At 51.8% G+C, this 18318-nt stretch overlaps 1 protein-coding gene across 23 annotated transcripts in view; it reads left to right on the plus strand.

Moving 5' to 3' along the window:
- Positions 1-18318, plus strand: part of SCRIB (scribble planar cell polarity protein) — a 140125-nt gene that overhangs the window by 37993 nt on the left and 83814 nt on the right. For 22 of the 23 annotated variants that reach the window (XM_063175652.1, XM_063175721.1, XM_063175703.1 and 19 more), the window contains exons 8-16: positions 102-246; positions 1139-1257; positions 3073-3272; positions 5360-5526; positions 6455-6579; positions 9377-9502; positions 10505-10729; positions 11298-11615; positions 14449-14511. In XM_063175652.1, the coding sequence (XP_063031722.1) occupies positions 102-246; positions 1139-1257; positions 3073-3272; positions 5360-5526; positions 6455-6579; positions 9377-9502; positions 10505-10729; positions 11298-11615; positions 14449-14511 (1488 nt within the window). The remainder of the gene's footprint in view (positions 1-101; positions 247-1138; positions 1258-3072; positions 3273-5359; positions 5527-6454; positions 6580-9376; positions 9503-10504; positions 10730-11297; positions 11616-14448; positions 14512-18318) is intronic. The other variant, XM_063175711.1, reaches the window with a different exon arrangement.

An 18318-nucleotide genomic window follows, 5' to 3' on the forward strand; every position in this document is an offset into this window, starting at 1 on the left:
AACTTTCCTAAACTTCCCTGCCCTGCTCCTCCCTGAGCCATGAGCACACACCCACCCCAGCCCTGCCTCTCCCTGAGCCCTGGGCCTTCCTCTCTGTGCAGGAGCTGGGCAACCTGCGCCGCCTGGTGTGCCTGGACGTGTCTGAGAACAAGCTGGAGCAGCTGCCCAACGAGGTCAGCGGGCTGGTGGCCCTGACGGACCTGCTGCTGTCACAGAACCTGCTGGAATGCATTCCCGATGGGATCGGTGAGTGCCGCCAGCTGGGGGAGCTGCAGGGCTGCCGTGGCAGGAAACAGGAACTTGTGTGTGCCGGGCAATCAGGGATTCATGGATACAGCCATAGTGGGTGGGACAGGTGAGCTCTGCGGGGCAGTGCAGGTGCTCTGTGTGTGCCAGGCAATCAGGGATTCATGGACAGGAGCAGTGGGTGGGACAGGTGAGCTCTGCAGGGCAGTGCAGGTGCTCTGTGTGTTCCAGGCAATCAGGGATTCATGGACACAGCCATAGTGGGTGGGACAGGTGAGCTCTGCAGGGCAGTGCAGGTGCTCTGTGTGTGCCAGGCAATCAGGGATTCATGGACACAGCCATGGAGAGTGGGACAGGTGAGCTCTGCAGGGCAGTGCAGGTGCTCTGTGTGTGCCAGGGAATCAGGGATTCATGGACACAGCCATAGTGGGTGGGACAGGTGAGCTCTGCAGGGCAGTGCAGGTGCTTTGTCTGTGCCTGGGAATCAGGGATTCATGGATACAGCCATGGAGGGTGGGACAGGTGAGCTCTGCAGGACAGTGCAGGTGCTTTGTCTGTGCCTGGGAATCAGGGATTCATGGACACAGCCATGGAGGGCAGGAGCAGTGGGTGGAATAGGTGAGCAGAGCTCTGCAGGGCAGTGCAGGTGCTCTGTGTGTGCCAGGGAATCAGGGATTCATGGACACAGCCATACAGGGCAGGAGCAGTGGGTGGGACAGGTGAGCAGAGTTCTGCAGGACAGTGCAGGTGTTTCATCTGTGACCAGGCCTGCTGGGAGGAAAAGCAGAGCCTGTGTGGTTGGGTTGTGTGACCCTGGATGGGATCACAGGTGAGTGTAGAGCAGCACCCTTCACTCTGGCACAGCTCACACCTAACTTGTCGCCCTGGCCAGGTCAGCTGAAGCAGCTCTCCATCCTCAAGGTGGACCAGAACAGGCTGACAGACATGACAGAGTCGATTGGGGACTGTGAGAACCTGTCTGAGCTCATCCTGACTGAGAACATGCTGACGGTGAGTGCACAGCGGACACCTGCCTCACACAATCACAGAATCACTGTGGAAGACACCTTCAAGGCCATTGAGTCCAACCCAGCCTTAATACCTCAACTAAGCCCTGGCACCCAGTGCCACATCCAGGCTTTGTTAAACACACCCAGGGATGGTGACTCCACCACCTCCCCAGGCAGCCATTCCAGAACTTTATCACCCTTTCCATGAAAAACTTTTTCCTAATATCCAGCCTAAATTTCCCTTGGTGCAGCTTGAGAGTGTGTGCTCTGGTTCTGTCATTCCTGGAGACAGAGCCCAGCCCCAGCTGATCACAGCCACCTTTCAGGAGCTGTGCAGAGTGATGAGCCTCTCCCATGCTGTTCACTGCAGCCAGCTGCAGGGATCCCTGCCCTTCTTCTGCCCTCCCAGCTGAATTCCTGAGCTGCTCCAGCTGCTTCTACAGCTTCACCAAATTCACACAAGTTTGGAAGCTGCTTTCTCTCACTGACTTTTTTCCCCCAAATCATTCTCTGGGATGCTGGGATTGCCCATCCCATAGCCCATCCCATCTGATAGGTGCCAGACCCCATCCCAGGCTGCATTTCTGAGGGATTTTTTTGGGATGGTGTGATTGAAAATGTCCCTGCTCCAAACTGCCTGTGATTTGATTGGTAAAACAGGAGGATTGGGAAAAGGCAGACAAACAGAAGAGAAGTCTTGACTAGTGGTTCTGTGTTGAGGGGAAGAGTTGGCACAGATCAGTCTATGAGCCTGAGGGAAAACCTGTCCCAAAGATGTCCCGAAAATGTTTTCCCAAATATGTCTGTTGGGACAGAAGGCAGCTTGCTCCCCAGGCTGAGGGCTCTGCCTTTACCTGTGTGTGTTTACCCTTTCCTCTTGTGAGACAGAGTAGAAATTTTCCAGAGTAGAAATCTATTTTGATTTAGGTGACATGTACATCTTTGAGTTAAGTCTGTAGCTTGCTGTTTAGCCTGGTCTCACAAAAAACCTATGCTCAGAGAAACTGCTTCAGCCAAAAGACAAGAGATAAAGGAGGAGAGGGGCAGACAGAATAAGGCAACATGACCCAGGAGTTCTTTCTGATAAAGAAGAATTAGCAGCAAATGTCACTTGAAATCAGTAGAGTGAATATGTATGAGCCTATTGTGAAATTGCAATCATATTTATTTGAGAGAGAGAGAGAAAAAAAAACTGGAGTTTCCAGAGGTACACATGTCATGTTAGGAGAAGGATTCCCACATGTGTGCAGTGCTGTGATAAACATACCAGTGTTGTAGTTATCCTATAGATAGTATCCTGTAGATACTGTAGTTATAGTATCCTCCTCCAGCCAGGTCCGATGAGCTCCAGGTGGCCCATAACACACCCAGGATAGCTCAGCTACCCTTTTAGGCACAATAATCAACAGGATGGCCTCTGTTGCAGCGTTGGAAACAAAAAGATTTAATAAAAGGCAAAATAACAAACAGAAGAACGGAGCCAGGTGCCAGACGTTGCTGCTCCTGGTAAAAACACCTCACAAAAGCGATTAGTTTCTTTGCTCACATCCTTTTCTAGTAAATTACCCAGGCAGGACTTTTTGGCTTCTGTCCAATTAGCTATCCTTAAGTTTGAGGTCAAGTCCCCTGGGTCCTCTGAGGAGTCTTTTTACTTAATCGAGGAGAGAAACTTCTGGGCTTCTTTCCTTTTAAGGGGACAAAGGATAGTTTTGTCACTCTGTCAAGAGAGGACACATTCCTACATACCAGCTTTACAACTTCCACAAAAACACGCAATGTTTGTTTGTTTGCAACCACTGACTGGGCTCCTTTGCAGGCCTTGCCCAAGTCCCTGGGCAAGCTGGCCAAGCTGACCAACCTGAACGTGGACCGGAACCGGCTGACAGCGCTGCCAGCAGAGATTGGAGGCTGTGCCAACCTCAACGTGCTGTCCCTGCGCGACAACCGCCTGGCACTGCTGCCCCCCGAGCTGGCCAACACCACCGAGCTGCACGTGCTGGACGTGGCTGGCAACAGGTGAGCAGCAGCCTGGCTTTGGGGGGTCTGGGTTTGGAAATACAGGTGTCTGCTAAGGAAGGCTGGAGCCTTCCCTGAAATGGAAACTGTAACTTCCCTGGAAACTGTAAACCCCCTTCCTCCTGGAAAATGTAAACTCCCTCCCTCTGAATTGCCATAAATTTGAAATTAAGGGGCTCTCAGGCAAAGATATGGGAGCAGGGACTAACAGTTCTTTATTAGGGAAGAAAATAAAATAAACAATGCAGTAATACAAAACAAGACTGACAGAGTCAGAACACAGCCTGGCACCCTGTGGGTTGGTGGCAGTCCCATTGGAATTGTGGCTGCAGCCCTCCTGAGGTGTCAGGTGTCGTTCTGTTGGAGCAGGGATCCTGTAAAAGTCCCATTGGAATTGTGGCTGCAGCCTTCCTGGAGTGTCAGGTGTGGTTCTGCTGGAGCCAGGGCGATCTGTAGAAATCCAATTGGAATTGTGGCTGCAGCCCTCCTTATTATTAATTGTTTGCTGTTGTTATGAGTGTCCCCAGGATGAGGCGAGAGATAAGAATTGACTCTTAAGTTTTCAGTAGGCTGATTTATTATTTTATGATCTTGTATTAAAAGAAAATTATATACTAAAACTATACTAAATAAAGAGGAAAAAACATTTAAAAACTAACAAAGAATGAATAATAAAAACTCGTGACAGACTCAGAGTCCAACACAGCTAGCTGTAATTAGCCATTAATTAAAAATAAGTCGTATGCTAAGTAAACGGTTTACCAAATCACATTCCAAAATAACAAAACACGGAGAAGCTGAAGCTTCTCAGCTTCTTAAGAAAAAAACCCTAGCAAAAGGACTTTTCATAAAATATCACAGTGACAGGCAGGCGTGGTTCTGTTGGAGCAGGGATCCTGTAGAAGGGTGGAGTTTTCCTCTGAAGATACAGTGGAAGAGGCAGCTGCTCCTCTGGGAATCCAGTATTTTACTATCAAGTTACAAAATAGTTAATTTTTTTCCTATATAAAGTCTTTTAAGGTTAAATTATCTAATTAAGAAATTGTATTTAAATTATTTTTACTTTTAATTTAATAACTAATCACTTAAAGTTTGTAATGTGTGTTTTTTGTTTAATTATAAAATATTACTTAAACTCAGGAAGAAGGTGAAGAAGGACTAGTTGATGTTTTAAAACTTCTATTTTAGCTTTATATATATTACTATAAAACTAATTTTTAAAAATTATAAAACTATTATATACATTTTTGTATTTAATTATTAAATTATATTATTTATATATTTATATATAAAGTTATATAGAATATAAAGATTATATAATAAAAACAGTAAATAAAACTAAATTACTGAATTCTAAGATTCTGAATTTTTGACTTTGTGATATCACCTACTTTTAATCAACTGTGTACTTGTAATCTTAGTGTTATCAGTTAATTTTGGTTGTGTTTGCTACGGCCTCAGGTCAAATGTAATGTTCTCTTGGGAGTTAGTTTGTTGGTACAGAAAGTTTAATACCCTTAGTATCTAACAGCTAGAGAGGGAGGAGCTGGGGCTGTGTGGATCCCGGGATGCTCAAGGTAGGAGAGTCCAGGCTAATTGCTGAGGGCTTGAACTATGAACCCTTCCTCTTTTCCCCCTTCCTTTTTCCCCTTCCTTTTCCCTCCCTGCAGATTTTGGAGTTTGTGTCATCAGAGCTCAGCTGGTCGGTGCCAAAGCCTCATCCATGGTGTGTGTGTGCCTGGAGCTGTTCTGAGAGCTCCTGTGGTTCTGTTTTTGGGGTTGGGAGCAGTAGGACACTGACCACAGCTTGTGTAGGGAGCATTCTGTACTCTGGTCTGTGAGGGCATTGCTTTTCTGTTTGTAAACCCCTCCACACTGTTGGAGGGAGCTGTCCCCTGCTAAAGGCTGCTGAGGATGGGGTACTGCAGCCCGGTCCCACAGCCAGGGACAGAACCAGCTGGGAGCAGGACTGGGGCATCCACAGCAGCTTGCTCAGTCCCTCTCTGCTCAGCTGGGCACTCTGGAGCTGAGCTGAAGCTCCTTCCTGACCAGGAAAGTTAACAAGCAGTTGCTCTTCTCTTTTGCAGGCTGCAGAACTTGCCCTTTGCTTTGACAAATCTCAATCTGAAAGCCCTGTGGCTGGCAGAAAACCAGTCCCAGCCCATGCTGAAGTTCCAGACCGAGGATGATGAGAAGACAGGAGAAAAGGTTCTCACTTGCTACCTGCTCCCCCAGCAGCCCTCTCCCAGCCTGGGTAAGAATCTGCAGCACCAGCACAGGCTGCAGAGCCTTTGCTCTGGAGGGGGCTGAAACCTTCTCTGCTGGGCTGGGCTGTCCTTGATGTGATTCTTGTGGCACATCCAGACTCTTGTGTGGATGGATCTGGGGCACCTTTCCCAGGCAGTCATTGTTAAAACTGAGGAATTGCTTTCTGACAGGTGACAGGGCCCTGCAGCCTCATCTTTGAGTGTTCTACTTGGATCTGCTGGCCAAGCAGTGAATTTTCATTGTCCTGTCAGCATGCTATTTGTGATGGTGTTCACAGGGGTCCCAGGATGAGGGAGGAGATGAGAATGTTGAACCCCATGTTTCAAAAGGCTGATTTATTATTTTATGATATATATTATATTAAAATTGTACTAAAAGAATAGAAGAAAGGATTTCATCAGAAGGCCAGCTAAGAATAGAAAAAGAATGATAACAAAGGCTTGTGACTGACTGAGACAGTCTGAACCAGCTGACTGTGATTGGCCATTAATTAGAAACAACCACATGACACCAATCACAGATGCACCTGTTGCATTCCATGGCAGCAGATAATCATTGTTTGCATTTTGTTCCTGAGGCCTCCCAGCTTCTCAGGAGAAAAGATCCTAGCAAAAGGGTTTTTCAGAAAATATCATGGCTGCAGCTATTCCTGCCTGAATTCTGCCTTTTCCTGCACTCCTTGGGTAAGGAGTGTGGAGCTGAAGCATCAGACACCTCTGGAGGCTGCTGTAGGTCTGGTGGGAGGTGTACAGAAAATGACAGGATGGTGAGGCCACAGCCTTTGTCCTCAAGGCCTCTGATGCCATGGGCAGATACAGCAGAAGCTCTCTCATGGGATAAGAGCTGACCTCCATCCACATCTGCAACCCTGCTCTTCCCAAAAGGAGCTCCCACTGTGTTCCCTTCCTCCCCAGAGAACCTGCTGCAGAACAGCGTGGATGAGAGCTGGACAGACAGCAACTTGAACAGAGTCAGTGTGATCCAGTTCCTGGATGAGCCCAAAGGGGATGAGGATGAGGAGTCTGGAGCTGAGAGACGGGTAAGGCATTCCTGAAGCTTGTTGGCTTCTGTGGGAGCACAGGGACAAGCTGAGCTTCCAGAGATGGAGCCACTGTGGTGTCCGTGTTTTACACTGCTGTAGGTATGTGATTTCCACACTCTGAAGGTTCTTTGGTGCCCAGGCAGGAGGGGAAGGGGATGAATTCCCTGGGATCCATGGTGCAGAGCCATATTTTGAGGCTTTTCTATGGGAGTGGGGCACTCAAAATGTCCAGAGATCCCAGCAGAGCACTGTCAGGGTAAGGTTTTTTCATCCCCACCATGGGGAAAGGCTGCCCAGCCCAATCCAGGCCATCCCCATCCCTCCAAGCATGCAGGCAGTGCAGCCCATTGTCAGGGTTCTTTTGGCCAGGGTCAGGATTAAGTGTGTGAGACAGGATTTCTTGCTGGGACTCGGGTGTTTATTAGTTCTTATCCATGCTACAGTCTCACAAACCGTGAGTTCTACAGCACTTCACTCTAACAAACCAGAAAATGGAGCCCCATCTCTCTCTCTCTACAAGATCTTTTAAAGGTAAACTGTCCAATTAAGAAATGACACCTAAATTATTTTTACTTTTAATCCAGTAACCAACCACCCATGGCCCACAGTGTGAAATTTTTTATCCAATTACACAAAACCACCTAACCCATGGAGAAGAAGATGAAGAAGGACCAACCTCTGCTCTAAAACCTCCATCTTGCTTTATATATATATATATTACTATATTCTAAAACCTTTAACTGTAGGGTTTTCACCCTGTGATATCACACACTTCTGTTCAAACTCCACACCCATAATTTTAGTTTTGTCATTCCATTTTGGAAGTTTTCTCCACAGCCTCAGGTAAATGCAGTATTCTCCTGGGGATCAGTGCCTGGCGGCACAGAAAGTCTGAAATTCTCAGCACCCATGGTTCCAGCAGCCCATGCTGTGGAGTGTCCTGTTAGTAAAATACTAAACACTGTCTCAAAACCTGCAAGAGCTGGTTGTGCTTCCAGGGCAGATGCAAAGGCCAGGACAGCAGTTCTCAGTGAGTGTTCTGAGGGTTTCAGTCTCCTGCAGGACTTTGTTCCTTTTTAGTTTATGGAAAGCCATCCTTGAGATCTGAATCCTTCCAGTGAATGGTGTTGGCAGCTGTCCTGGCAATGCGTGTGTACTGCTGGCATTGGGAGCTTTGGGGATTTTTAAAATTGTTCTCAGCATTGTGACTAGTTTTAGAATGCTGGTTTTCTTGGCCCTCCACCTGAGATGGAACTCTGTAAGCAGCACCAATTCTGCTGCATTTGGGCTTGGCAGACCTGTTAAGTCTGGAGGAGTTAGGAGGACATCCCAGGATTTCTCACCTGTGCTCTGGAGGAGTTTCTGTGTCGAGAGTTTTTCATTTACTAAGCCTGAAACACCACTTTAAACTTCCCAGCTCCATCATTCTTCCCAAAGCCCCTGTTAGCTGGAGAGCAGGATGATGGAGAGAGCTGTCAGGGCTCCCTGTCTCTGTTCTTTCCCCATTTCCAGGCTGAGGAAGGCCTGGAGCAGGTCCTGCAGCAGGAGGGGTTGGTGGTGTCCCCATGGGGCTCTGGATCTGATAAAGGTGTTGCTCACCTGCAGAGGGTCATGGCCTGGTGTCTGGCTTTGAACAGACAGGTGTGTGCTAAGGAAGGCAGGAGCCTCCCCTGAAATGGAAAATGGAAGCCCTCTCCCTCTGAATTGTCACAATTTTGAAATTAAGGGGCTCTCACGCAAAGATATGGGAGCAGGAATAACAGTTCTTTAGTAGGGAAATTAAAAATGCAAATGCAGTAGTACAAACAACAACAAAAACACCCATTGAAAGAGTCAGAATAGACCTGGCCCCCTGTGTGTCAGGGTGGTGTCACAGCCCCATCCCACGGGGGCTCAGCCCTCCTGCAGTGCCAGCTGTGGCTCTGCTGCAGCAGGGATCCTGCACAAGGGGGGAGCTTTCCTCTGCAGCTCCAGGGCTGCTGCAGATGGGCCTGGGCTCCCTCTGGCCATGCAGGGCAGCAGAAAGCTGCTCCTCTGGCAGTGCAGGGCAGCACAAAGCTGCTCCTCTGGCAATGCAGTGGGCAAAGGCTGCTGTGGTGTTCCCAAAGTCAGATTCTTTCCAGGTGGGAATGCCTGGGTGGAGCATCTCCCCATGGGATGATGGAATTTTATCAGCCGTGCAGGGACACTCAGTGGCCCGTTAACAGAAGATATCTAATAATTATTGGTCCATGAACAGAAGCTATCTCCCGGAGGGAGAATTGGTTTGTGGAAGAGATAAAGAAAACTGCCGAATGAACAGAAGATAACTGCCCCACCTCTGAGATACAGAAATATAATACATACCCCCATTTCCAACCTAAGACATGATGACAGGAGCTGGGTGGCCGTTTAGCCCTAAAATGGTCCCTGTGGTGCACATTTCCCACTGCTCCTCTGGGAATGCAGTGGGCAAAGACTGCTCTGGTATCCCAAATCTCAGATTCTATCCAGGTAGGAATGCTTGGCTCCTCCCCAGGGGCAGGGCATCTCCCAGTGGGATGATGGAATTTTATCAGCCATGCAGGGACACTCACTGGCCCAGGAACAGAAGATAAATAATAATTGATGGCCCATGAACAGAAGCTGTCTCCTGGAGGGAGGACTGGCTGTGGAAGAGATAAACTGCCCAATGAACAGCAGATAACTGCCCCACCTCTGAGAGATGGTTATAGAATACACACACATCTCACAAGCCAGGAGCCTGGCAGTGCTGGCAGGCTGGCATCCCCTTCCTGAGGGTTTCTCCTTGCAGGGCCTGCAGCGCAGAGCCACCCCTCACCCCAGCGAGCTGAAGGTGATGAAGAAGGTGATCGAGGTGCGGCGCAGCGAGGTGAACGCTGCCAAGGCTGATGCCAACCCCAGCTCCCCCAACTCGGAGGTGAGTGCTGGGCCCTGGGCAGTGCAGAACCACAGAGAGCAGGGGGTTGTGTGGGGTGGTGTTCACAGGGGTCCCAGGACCAGGGGAGAAACGAGAATCTTGGCTCCATGTTTCGGAAGGCTGATTTATTATTTTATGATATATATTATATTAAAAGAAAATTATATACTAAAACTATACTAAAAGAATAGAGAAAGGATTTCATCAGAAGGCTTACAAGGAAAGGAAGGAATGCAATGATAATAAAATATAATTAATATTTTATTATTATAATAAAATAATAAAATCTTGTCACTGACCAGAGAGTCTGAGACAGCTGGGCTGTGATTGGCCATTAATTAAAAACAACCACATGAGACCAATCACAGATGCACCTGTTGCATTCCACAGCAGCAGATAATTATTGTTTACATTTTGTTTCTGAGGCTTCTCAGGAGAAAAAATCCTAGCAAAAGGATTTTTCATAAAATGTGTCTGTGACAGTCATGGAATGGTTTGGGTTGGAAGGAACCTTACACATCAGCAAGTTCCACCTCTGTGGCATGGTAAAGACATCTTCCACTGGGAACATTTAGCATATAAAAGGACTGACTTTTGGGAAAGATTGGGAATGGATTGCCTGGAGAGGTTGGGAATCTGTCTTGAGATGTCATGGGGGGCCTGTGAAACAGAGCAGGAGATAGAACCAGGAGGCAGAGAACAGTGGAAGGGGAACTGTGTGTGTCAGTACCAATTTTATAGTACAGGGAGAAGAAGAGAAGGCTCTGATATTCCCAGTAAAGAGTGGTGGGGATGGAGCACTTGCAGGAGGCACCTGGCTGCCCTGGAGGGAGCTGGGAATAAATCCCTGCACAGGAGGGTGCACCCAGTCACATGGAGGGAGCAGAGAAGGGGAAGCTGTGGGCACCCTGAGGAACAGCTGGTTCTGTTGGAGCTGCATTCCCCCCTCACACCAGTGACTCTGCTCTGGCTCCATGCTGACCACCAGAACCCTTTTCTCAGGAGAAGAGGCTGAGTGCCACGTCCAACCGCAGCGAGGACTCGCACCTGTCCGCCAGCACGGCCTCCGTGGAGGGCAGGGCAGAGGACAGGGACAGGGGCTGGCCCAACGGGCAGCTGCCCGACCTGCACAGGGACCTGCACAAGGACAGCAAGCCCAGGGCCCCGGAGGAGCACAAGGAGCCTGCTGACCACGAGGAGGAAGATGTGGAAGTGGAGTACAATGAGGTACGAGCCTGGGAACTGCTGCAGGGTCGTGAGAAACAGTGAGGGGAGCTGGAAGTTTCAGAGGAGGTGGGAAATAGAGGTGCAGGGAAATGGATGTGGGATTTGGCTGGAGGCAGATCCAGGCCGTGGAAGGCAGTGCAAGCAGAGGTTGAGGCAGCTTGTGGGAGCCTGGCAAGCTGTAGGAAATCTGGGGTGGCTGTGAGGGGTTTGAATGCCCTCCATCCCTGGAGCTGACAGAAGAGTGTCTGGGGAAGGTGTGGTTGTGGAAAAAGGCAAGGATGTGTGGAATTGGGAATGCATGCAGTGCCACTGGCCTGGGGAAGGTGTGGCTGTGGAAAAAGGCAAAAAGGAAATGGGAATGCATTCCTGCCCTGTCCTGGGCACAGCAGCAGTGCCACCAGCCTGGGGAAGGTGTGGCTGTGGGAAGAGGCAAAAAGGAAATGGGAATGCATTCCAGCAGTGCCACCGGCTCTGCCTGCGTGGCAGAGGGCTCCCAGGGACAGCAGGTTCTGTGTGCCAGCCCTCTGTCCCCTGGGGCTCACGCTGTGTCTGGGCTCTCCTGTCGCAGCCCACCGTGCACTTTGCCGAGGACACGCTGATCCGCAGCGAGGATGAGGATGAGGACGAAGAGCGGCCGTTCCCCGTGGAGAAGCAGAGGCTCATCCGCAAGGACACGCCCCACTACAAGAAACACTTCAAGATCACCAAGCTGCCCAAGCCAGAGGCAGTGGTGGCACTCCTGCAGGGGCTGAACAGTGATGGGGTCCCCAAAGAGGAAGAGGAGCTGGGAGGCTGCAATAATAACACAGAGCCCAGGGACCAGGAGGAAGCGTGGGATGAGGAGGACAGAAAGAATGGAGCTCTGTCTGCTCAGCCCTCCGTGAAGGTAAGGTCTTGTGGGGAGGGGGAGCTCACAGACCTGCCCCTGCTCCTGTGGCCAGCAGCCAGCTTGATGCGGTGCTGAGGAAGGCTCCGGCAGGGGCTGCAGCACTGGGGATGTGCTGAGGGTGGCAGGAAGGCTCTGGCAGGGGCTGCAGCACTGGGGCAGAGCTGCAGGTCACAGGGGCTCGTGGGGCTGCCCTAGAGCTGTGCTGTGTGGCTGTGTCTGACACCTCTACTGTGTCCAGGTGCATCAGCCCCATGGCACATGCTGCAGGGGCAGTTCTGTCTCACCTCTGGTGGGTTCTGCTGCTCCTTCCAGCCTCCTCCTCCTCCTCACTGCTGGTTGTTGCTGCTGGTTCCTCCACACAGGAGGATGAGCTTTGTCCCTGTGTGGATTCAGTCTTAGACTGGCACTTGTTGGTACAGTGCTTCCTGGAGCATGTCAGTGCAGCCAGGAGTGTGCCTTTCCCTGTGCTGCCACCCAGGCACAGCCTGAGGGGGGCTGCACTGGGATTAGGGCAGCTTGGGCTCTGAAGTTTGGCCTTACTGGTTATACTGGGGCTTAAGGGATGGGGGTCCTGGGCTCTCCTCAGCTGAACCACCATGTCTGGCTGGGGGCACACAGAGGTTCCTGCCTGAGGAGGTTCCTCACAGTGGCGTGGGGATACATGGATGAGGGACTCCTCATGAGGTCAGCCCAGTTCTCACCCAAGGGTTTGAGGATTTTTTGAGTTGTGTTTGGTGGGCGGAGGTCAGGATGTGGCTGAGTCTCCATCCCAGTCTGACATCAGCAGATCTGAGGGTGACATGTGGGTCTCTGGAAGATGCTGGAATGCTTCTGCTGTAACTGCACCTGCTCCAGGTGCTGGGGTCATTCCCATCCCGTCTGGAGCTCGGGTTGCCCAGGGAAAGGTCCTGTCCCTCACTTTCCCTCAGTGGGTGCTTGCCTTGCTCTGTGTGAGCCAATGCAGCTCATCTTGTGCTCCCTGGGGCTGAGGCCTCTTTTCCCACTGCTGGTGAAGTCCCTCAGAAGGAATGTTAAGCTGTCCCAAGTCCCCTTCATCCAGGACCCATCATCCTCACCTGCAAAGGTCATTTCAGCTGGGCACTGAGCTGAGGAGGCCCCACTGCCCACTGCCTGCCCAGGGGTGGGAGCCTGTCAGAAATGACCCTGGCTGCCAGCTCAGCCTCTGCTGGGGCTCAGCTCTCCTCCCTGGGCTGGCATGGATGCCTGCTCCATCTCTGGGCTGTGTGCCAGCAGTGGGGATGGATGCAGGGAGCAGGGTCCCTGGGCAGGAGGTGCACTGAGGAGGAGGCAGCTGAAGCCTACAACCAGAGGGTTTTGTTGCAAGGACAGTTGGTTTTCAGAAGAAATCCTGAGGTTTCCTGCGCTTGAGAGCAGGATCCCAGGTGCCTGTCAGGGGGTGCTTTTGCACCAGAGAAAGGAATTGGTGCAGTTATGTTTGGGACTGGTTTTTTGCAGTTGTGTTTGGGACTGCAGTTGTGTTTGGGGCTGCTTTTTTGCAGTTGTGTTTGGGACTGCAGTTATGTTTGGGACTGCTTTTATAGCTTTTTTGCATTTGTGTTTGGGACTGCTTTTTTGACTTTTTGCAGTTGTGCTTGGGACTGCAGTTGTGTTTGGGACTGTTATTTTTGGTTTTTTGCAGTTGTGTTTGGGACTGCAGTTGTGTTTGGGCTGCTTTTTTGCATTTTTTGCAGTTGTGTTTGGGACTGCTCGTTCCTGTGCAGCAGCTTGTGGCACCACAGGCTCCTCGGTGCTTCCTCCTGTGTTTAACCCTTCCTGTTCCCAGAGTGACCTGGAGGGGATGAGGTCAGCCTGCGGTGACCCTCAGCGTGCCAGCATGGCCAAAGCCTGGCCTCAGGGGTGCCCTTGGCAGGGCTGGCTGGCACCTGGCACTCTGGGGACCCATGAGCAGCCCTGCTGGGGTGCTGAGCAGGGCTGGGGGCTGCTCTGGGGCTGAGGGTCAGCTCTGGAGCTGCTGGGGCAGCTCTGGTGCTGTGAGAGGGCTCTGCTGTGGAGCTCTGGGGGTCAGCAGTGACTCCTTTGGGAGCTCTGGAGCTGAGCAGTGACCCCAGGAACTCTGGAGCTCAGCAGTGGCCCTAGGAGCTGGTCAGCCCCAAAGCTCCTGAGCTCAGCAGTGACTCTGGGAACTCTGGTGCTGAGCAATGACACCAGGAGCTCCAGAGCTGAGCAGTGACCCCAGGAGATCTGGAGCTCAGCAGTGACCTCGGGAGCTCCAGAGCTCAGCAGTGTCTCTGGGAGGTGGATCAGCTCTCTAGCTGTGGAGCTCAGCAGTGACTCCAGGAGCTGGATCAGCCCCAGGAGTTCTGGAGCTCAGCAGAGACTCCTCTGGGAGCCCTGGAGCTCAGTAGTGGCCCCAGGAGCTGGATCAGCCCCAGGTCCCTGGAGCTCAGCAGTGACTCCTCTGGGAACTCTGGAGCTCAGCAGTGACTCCTCTGGGAGCTCCAGAGCTCAGCAGTGACTCCAGGAGCTGGATCAGCCCCAAAGCTTCGGAGCTCAGCAGTGACTCCTCTGGGAGCTCCGGAGCTCAGCAGTGACTCCTCTGGGAGCTCTGGAGCTCAATGGTGACCCCAGGAGCTGGATCAGCCCCAAAGCTTCGGAGCTCAGCAGTGACTCCTCTGGGAGCTCCAGAGCTCAGCAGTGACTCCTCTGGGAGCTCCGGAGCTCGGGAGCCAGCCCAGCTGTGGCCCAGTGCGTGTGTTGGGTGGTGGTGGTGGTTGTGGTGGTCGTGGTGGCGGGTTTGGTCGATGCTCCACTAATCCGCATGCCTCTTTGCTGGTTCCTGTCCTAACAGGGGGTGTCGTTTGATCAAGCCAATAATCTGCTGATTGAACCTGCTCGCATTGAGGAGGAAGAGGTCTGTACCACTCCTACTGTTCTCTCTCTGCCAAAAATCACCCAGCCTGCTTGATTTGCTTCCCAGCCTCACCCGTTGTTGTACGGGGACTCTGATCTCTCTGGGTCAAGTGGCTTCTGGACCTGGCTGATCCCAAACACAATGATTGTTTCCTCCTTGCTTTCCCCCTTTCCTCCTTTCCTGGCCTTGAGGTGAGAGTGGCTGCTGCAGAGAAGGAGTGAGCTGGAAATGATGTAAAAACCAAAGGGGCTCAGGTGGGAAGGTCAGTTCCTGTTTGCTGTGTGTTGATGGAGAAGTGGGGTTGAACAAATGGATATTTCTGGATGTGTGGGTAACCCTGGAGGAGCAGAGACCTTGAGAATCAGCCGAGTGTTGTGTACTGACCCTTTGATAAAAAGAGGGTCTCACTCAGGGCACTGTGCCCCTGCCTGGGGAAAGGTCTGGAGCCAATTTGTGCATCTCCTGCAGCCTGCCCCAAATCCCTTCAAGGATTACCTGCAGCATGAGGTGTCAGGAAGGGGCAGGTGGCATCTGAGGGACCTGGCATGGGGATGGTGATTATGCTCAGGGTAAAAATCCTCTGGCTGTGAGCAGTTTCCTGCGTTTGTCTGCAGGCTCTCAGTGCCTGGCCCATGGGTCAGCAGCTCTCTGCAGGCAGGTTTCCCAGGAGCTGCTGAACAGCATCCCTGCTGACACTTGCATGGGGATTTCTCCCCTAGGACAGGCAGTACAGGGCCAGCAGAGCCGAGTGCTGGGCAGGGTGTCTCTGAGAACTTGGCTCTGCTGTTCCCTCAGGTGTGAAACTGAGATATTTCCTGGTTTTGGAGTAAGGCTTTCCAAGTGGGAGGTGACAAATCCTTTCCACCCAGGCAGAACACGAGCTGGCTAAGGTGTTGTGGAGGGGTGGAATGTAAGAGAATAGTGCAGAAGGCAGTCTCACACCTGAGGAGTTGCAGCTGTACTAATCACCAAAGATCAGGAACAGACCTGCCCTTAAGAGGCCACAGCTGTGTCCAATAAGAAGAAGAGTGCTACAGAAGAGGGGGTTAGCTGGGTGAGGAGAGGGTTGGAGTCAGCTGGCTGTGCTTTGAAGAGGGTTGGAGTCAGTTGGCTGTGCTGTGAAGAGAGTTGGAGTCAGTTGGCTGTGCTGTGAGGAGGTGTCCATGAGAAATCACTGAGAAGGTATAGAAGATTTACAATAAGATGACTACAAGGTGTAGTCCCCTTTTAGCGCATCCTGAATATTTCATCTGTCTCCTTCTTTAGGTCCCTGAAAACCACTTGCATTTCTCTTGTCCCAATGAAACTTGCATTTCTCTTCTGCGTAATGTTCTGATCCTGGAGGTCTTTTCCAGCCTCAGTGGTTCTGTGCTTCCTGGGTGTGGCTGGTGTGAGGCTGCCCCAGGCTGGCTCTGGTGTTCCCTCAGCACAGACCTGTTCCCATATTGAGGAAAACGTGGCTGTGCAGCTCACAAGGAGCTGGAGATCTCCCAGGCTGGTGGTTGGAGTCACCCAAGAGCAGCCCAGCTTTGGGAAATTGTTTGGGAGAGAATACCTGATTGTCCTGCAGCCCTGGGCAGTGCTCAGCAAGGAACCTTGCACGAGAGCAGGTTGCTCCACGCCTGCCCAGCCTGTCCTTGAACACTTCCAGAGGGCATCTGCCTGCTGCTCCAGGGATGATTCCTGGAGAGGAACCATGGGGTGATGGAGCTGAGCAGAGAGCCTGGGGCCCTTGAGCAGCAGGGTTTGAGGTTCAGTATACTGCTGTCACATTTCTTATATAATGTAATACAATCCTGGGAGAGGAGGCACTGCTGATTCCTGACTGTTCCTTATCCCTGAAACGTGGCTGTGAGCTGGAGACTGATCTTGGTGGGGCAGAACTGGAGAGACACACCCAGCTTGTGCCAGCCCCAGCGTGGGGCACTCCCAGAGCTGCTCTTGGTGCCGGGAGAATAACTTTGTTGGAATATGGGATGCCCTGTGCTGCAGTGCAGAATAACTTTGTTAGAGTGTGGGATACCCTCTGCTGGTGCACTAGAATAACTTCGTTGAATTCTGGGATACCTTCTGCTGCAGCAGGAGAATAACTTTGTTAATGTGTGGGATACCCTGTGCTGTGTTGAGGGAGAGAATGTAAGAAAATAAAGATAGTGTAGAAGGTAATCTCACACCTGAGGAGTTGCAGCTGTACTGATCCCCAAAGATTAGGAAGGGCCTGAATTTAATAGGCCACAGCTGTGTCCAATAAGACAAGTGATACCAAAGAGTGGGTTAGCTGGTGGTGAAGAGCTTTGGAGTTTGTTTGTTGTACTGTGAAGAGTTGGAGTTTGTTGGCTGTGCTGTGATGAAGAAGGAATCAGTGCTGTGAGGAGGTGCCCATAAGAAATCACCAAGAAGGTGTAGAACTTTAGAAATAAGATGACAACAGTGCTGCAGCAGAATAACTTTGTTATAGAGTGTGGGATACCCTGTGCTGCAGCAGCAGCAGAATAACTTTGTTAAAGTAACTTGTGGGATAGCCTGTGGTGGATATCTGGGTTCCTGGGCTGGTTCTGTCCCAGGGTTTGGTCTCCATCCTCCTGTACCTGGCAGAGTGGCTGTGCTGGATTTGGAGAGGCTCTGAGAGGAGAAAAGCAGCGTTCGGCGCCTGTTTGAGGTTAGACATGAGCTCTCTTTTCAGGTGGTTCTGATGGAACAGCCTGGAAAGCTGCTGGGCAGGTTGCAGAGCAGTGGAAGGAGGGTCCCAAGGTGCAGAGCAGTGGAAGGAGGGTCCCAAGGGTGCACAAAGCAGTGGAAGGAGGGTCCCAAGGGTGCACAGAACAGTGGAAGGAGGGTCCCAAGGTGCAGAGCAGTGGAAGGAGGGTCCCAAGGTTGCACAGAACAGTGGAAGGAGGGTCCCAAGGGTGCACAGAACAGTGGAAGGAGGGTCCCAAGGTGCAGAACAGTGGGAGGAGGGTCCCAAGGGTGCACAGAACAGTGGAAGGAGGGTCCCAAGGTGCAGAACAGTGGGAGGAGGGTCCCAAGGGTGCACAGAACAGTGGGAGGAGGGTCCCAAGAGTGCACAGAACAGTGGAAGGAGGGTCCCAAGGGTGCAGAGCAGTGGAAGGAGGGTCCCAAGGGTGCACAGAACAGTGGGAGGAGGGTCCCAAGGTGCAGAGCAGTGGAAGGAGGGTCCCAAGGGTGCACAGAACAGTGGGAGGAGGGTCCCAAGGTTGCAGAGCAGTGGAAGGAGGGTCCCAAGGTTGCAGGAACAGTGGAAGGAGGGTCCCAAGGTTGCAGAACAGTGGAAGGAGGGTCCCAAGGGTGCACAGAACAGTGGGAGGAGGGTCCCAAGGTTGCAGGAACAGTGGGAGGAGGGTCCCAAGGTTGCAGGAACAGTGGGAGGAGGGTCCCAAGGTTGCAGAGCAGTGGAAGGAGGGTCCCAAGGGTGCACAGAACAGTGGAAGGAGGGTCCCAAGGTTGCAGGAACAGTGGGAGGAGGGTCCCAAGGGTGCACAGAACAGTGGAAGGAGGGTCCCAAGGTTGCAGGAACAGTGGGAGGAGGGTCCCAAGGTTGCAGGAACAGTGGGAGGAGGGTCCCAAGGTTGCAGGAACAGTGGGAGGAGGGTCCCAAGGTTGCAGAGCACTGGAAGGAGGGTCCCAAGGGTGCACAGAACAGTGGAAGGAGGGTCCCAAGGTTGCAGGAACAGTGGAAGGAGGGTCCCAAGGTTGCAGGAACAGTGGAAGGAGGGTCCCAAGGTTGCAGGAACAGTGGAAGGAGGGTCCCAAGGTGCAGAGCAGTGGAAGGAGGGTCCCAAGGGTGCA

Source organism: Melospiza melodia, chromosome 1 (assembly GCF_035770615.1).
Source record: "Melospiza melodia melodia isolate bMelMel2 chromosome 1, bMelMel2.pri, whole genome shotgun sequence".
Lineage (NCBI taxonomy): Eukaryota > Metazoa > Chordata > Aves > Passeriformes > Passerellidae > Melospiza > Melospiza melodia.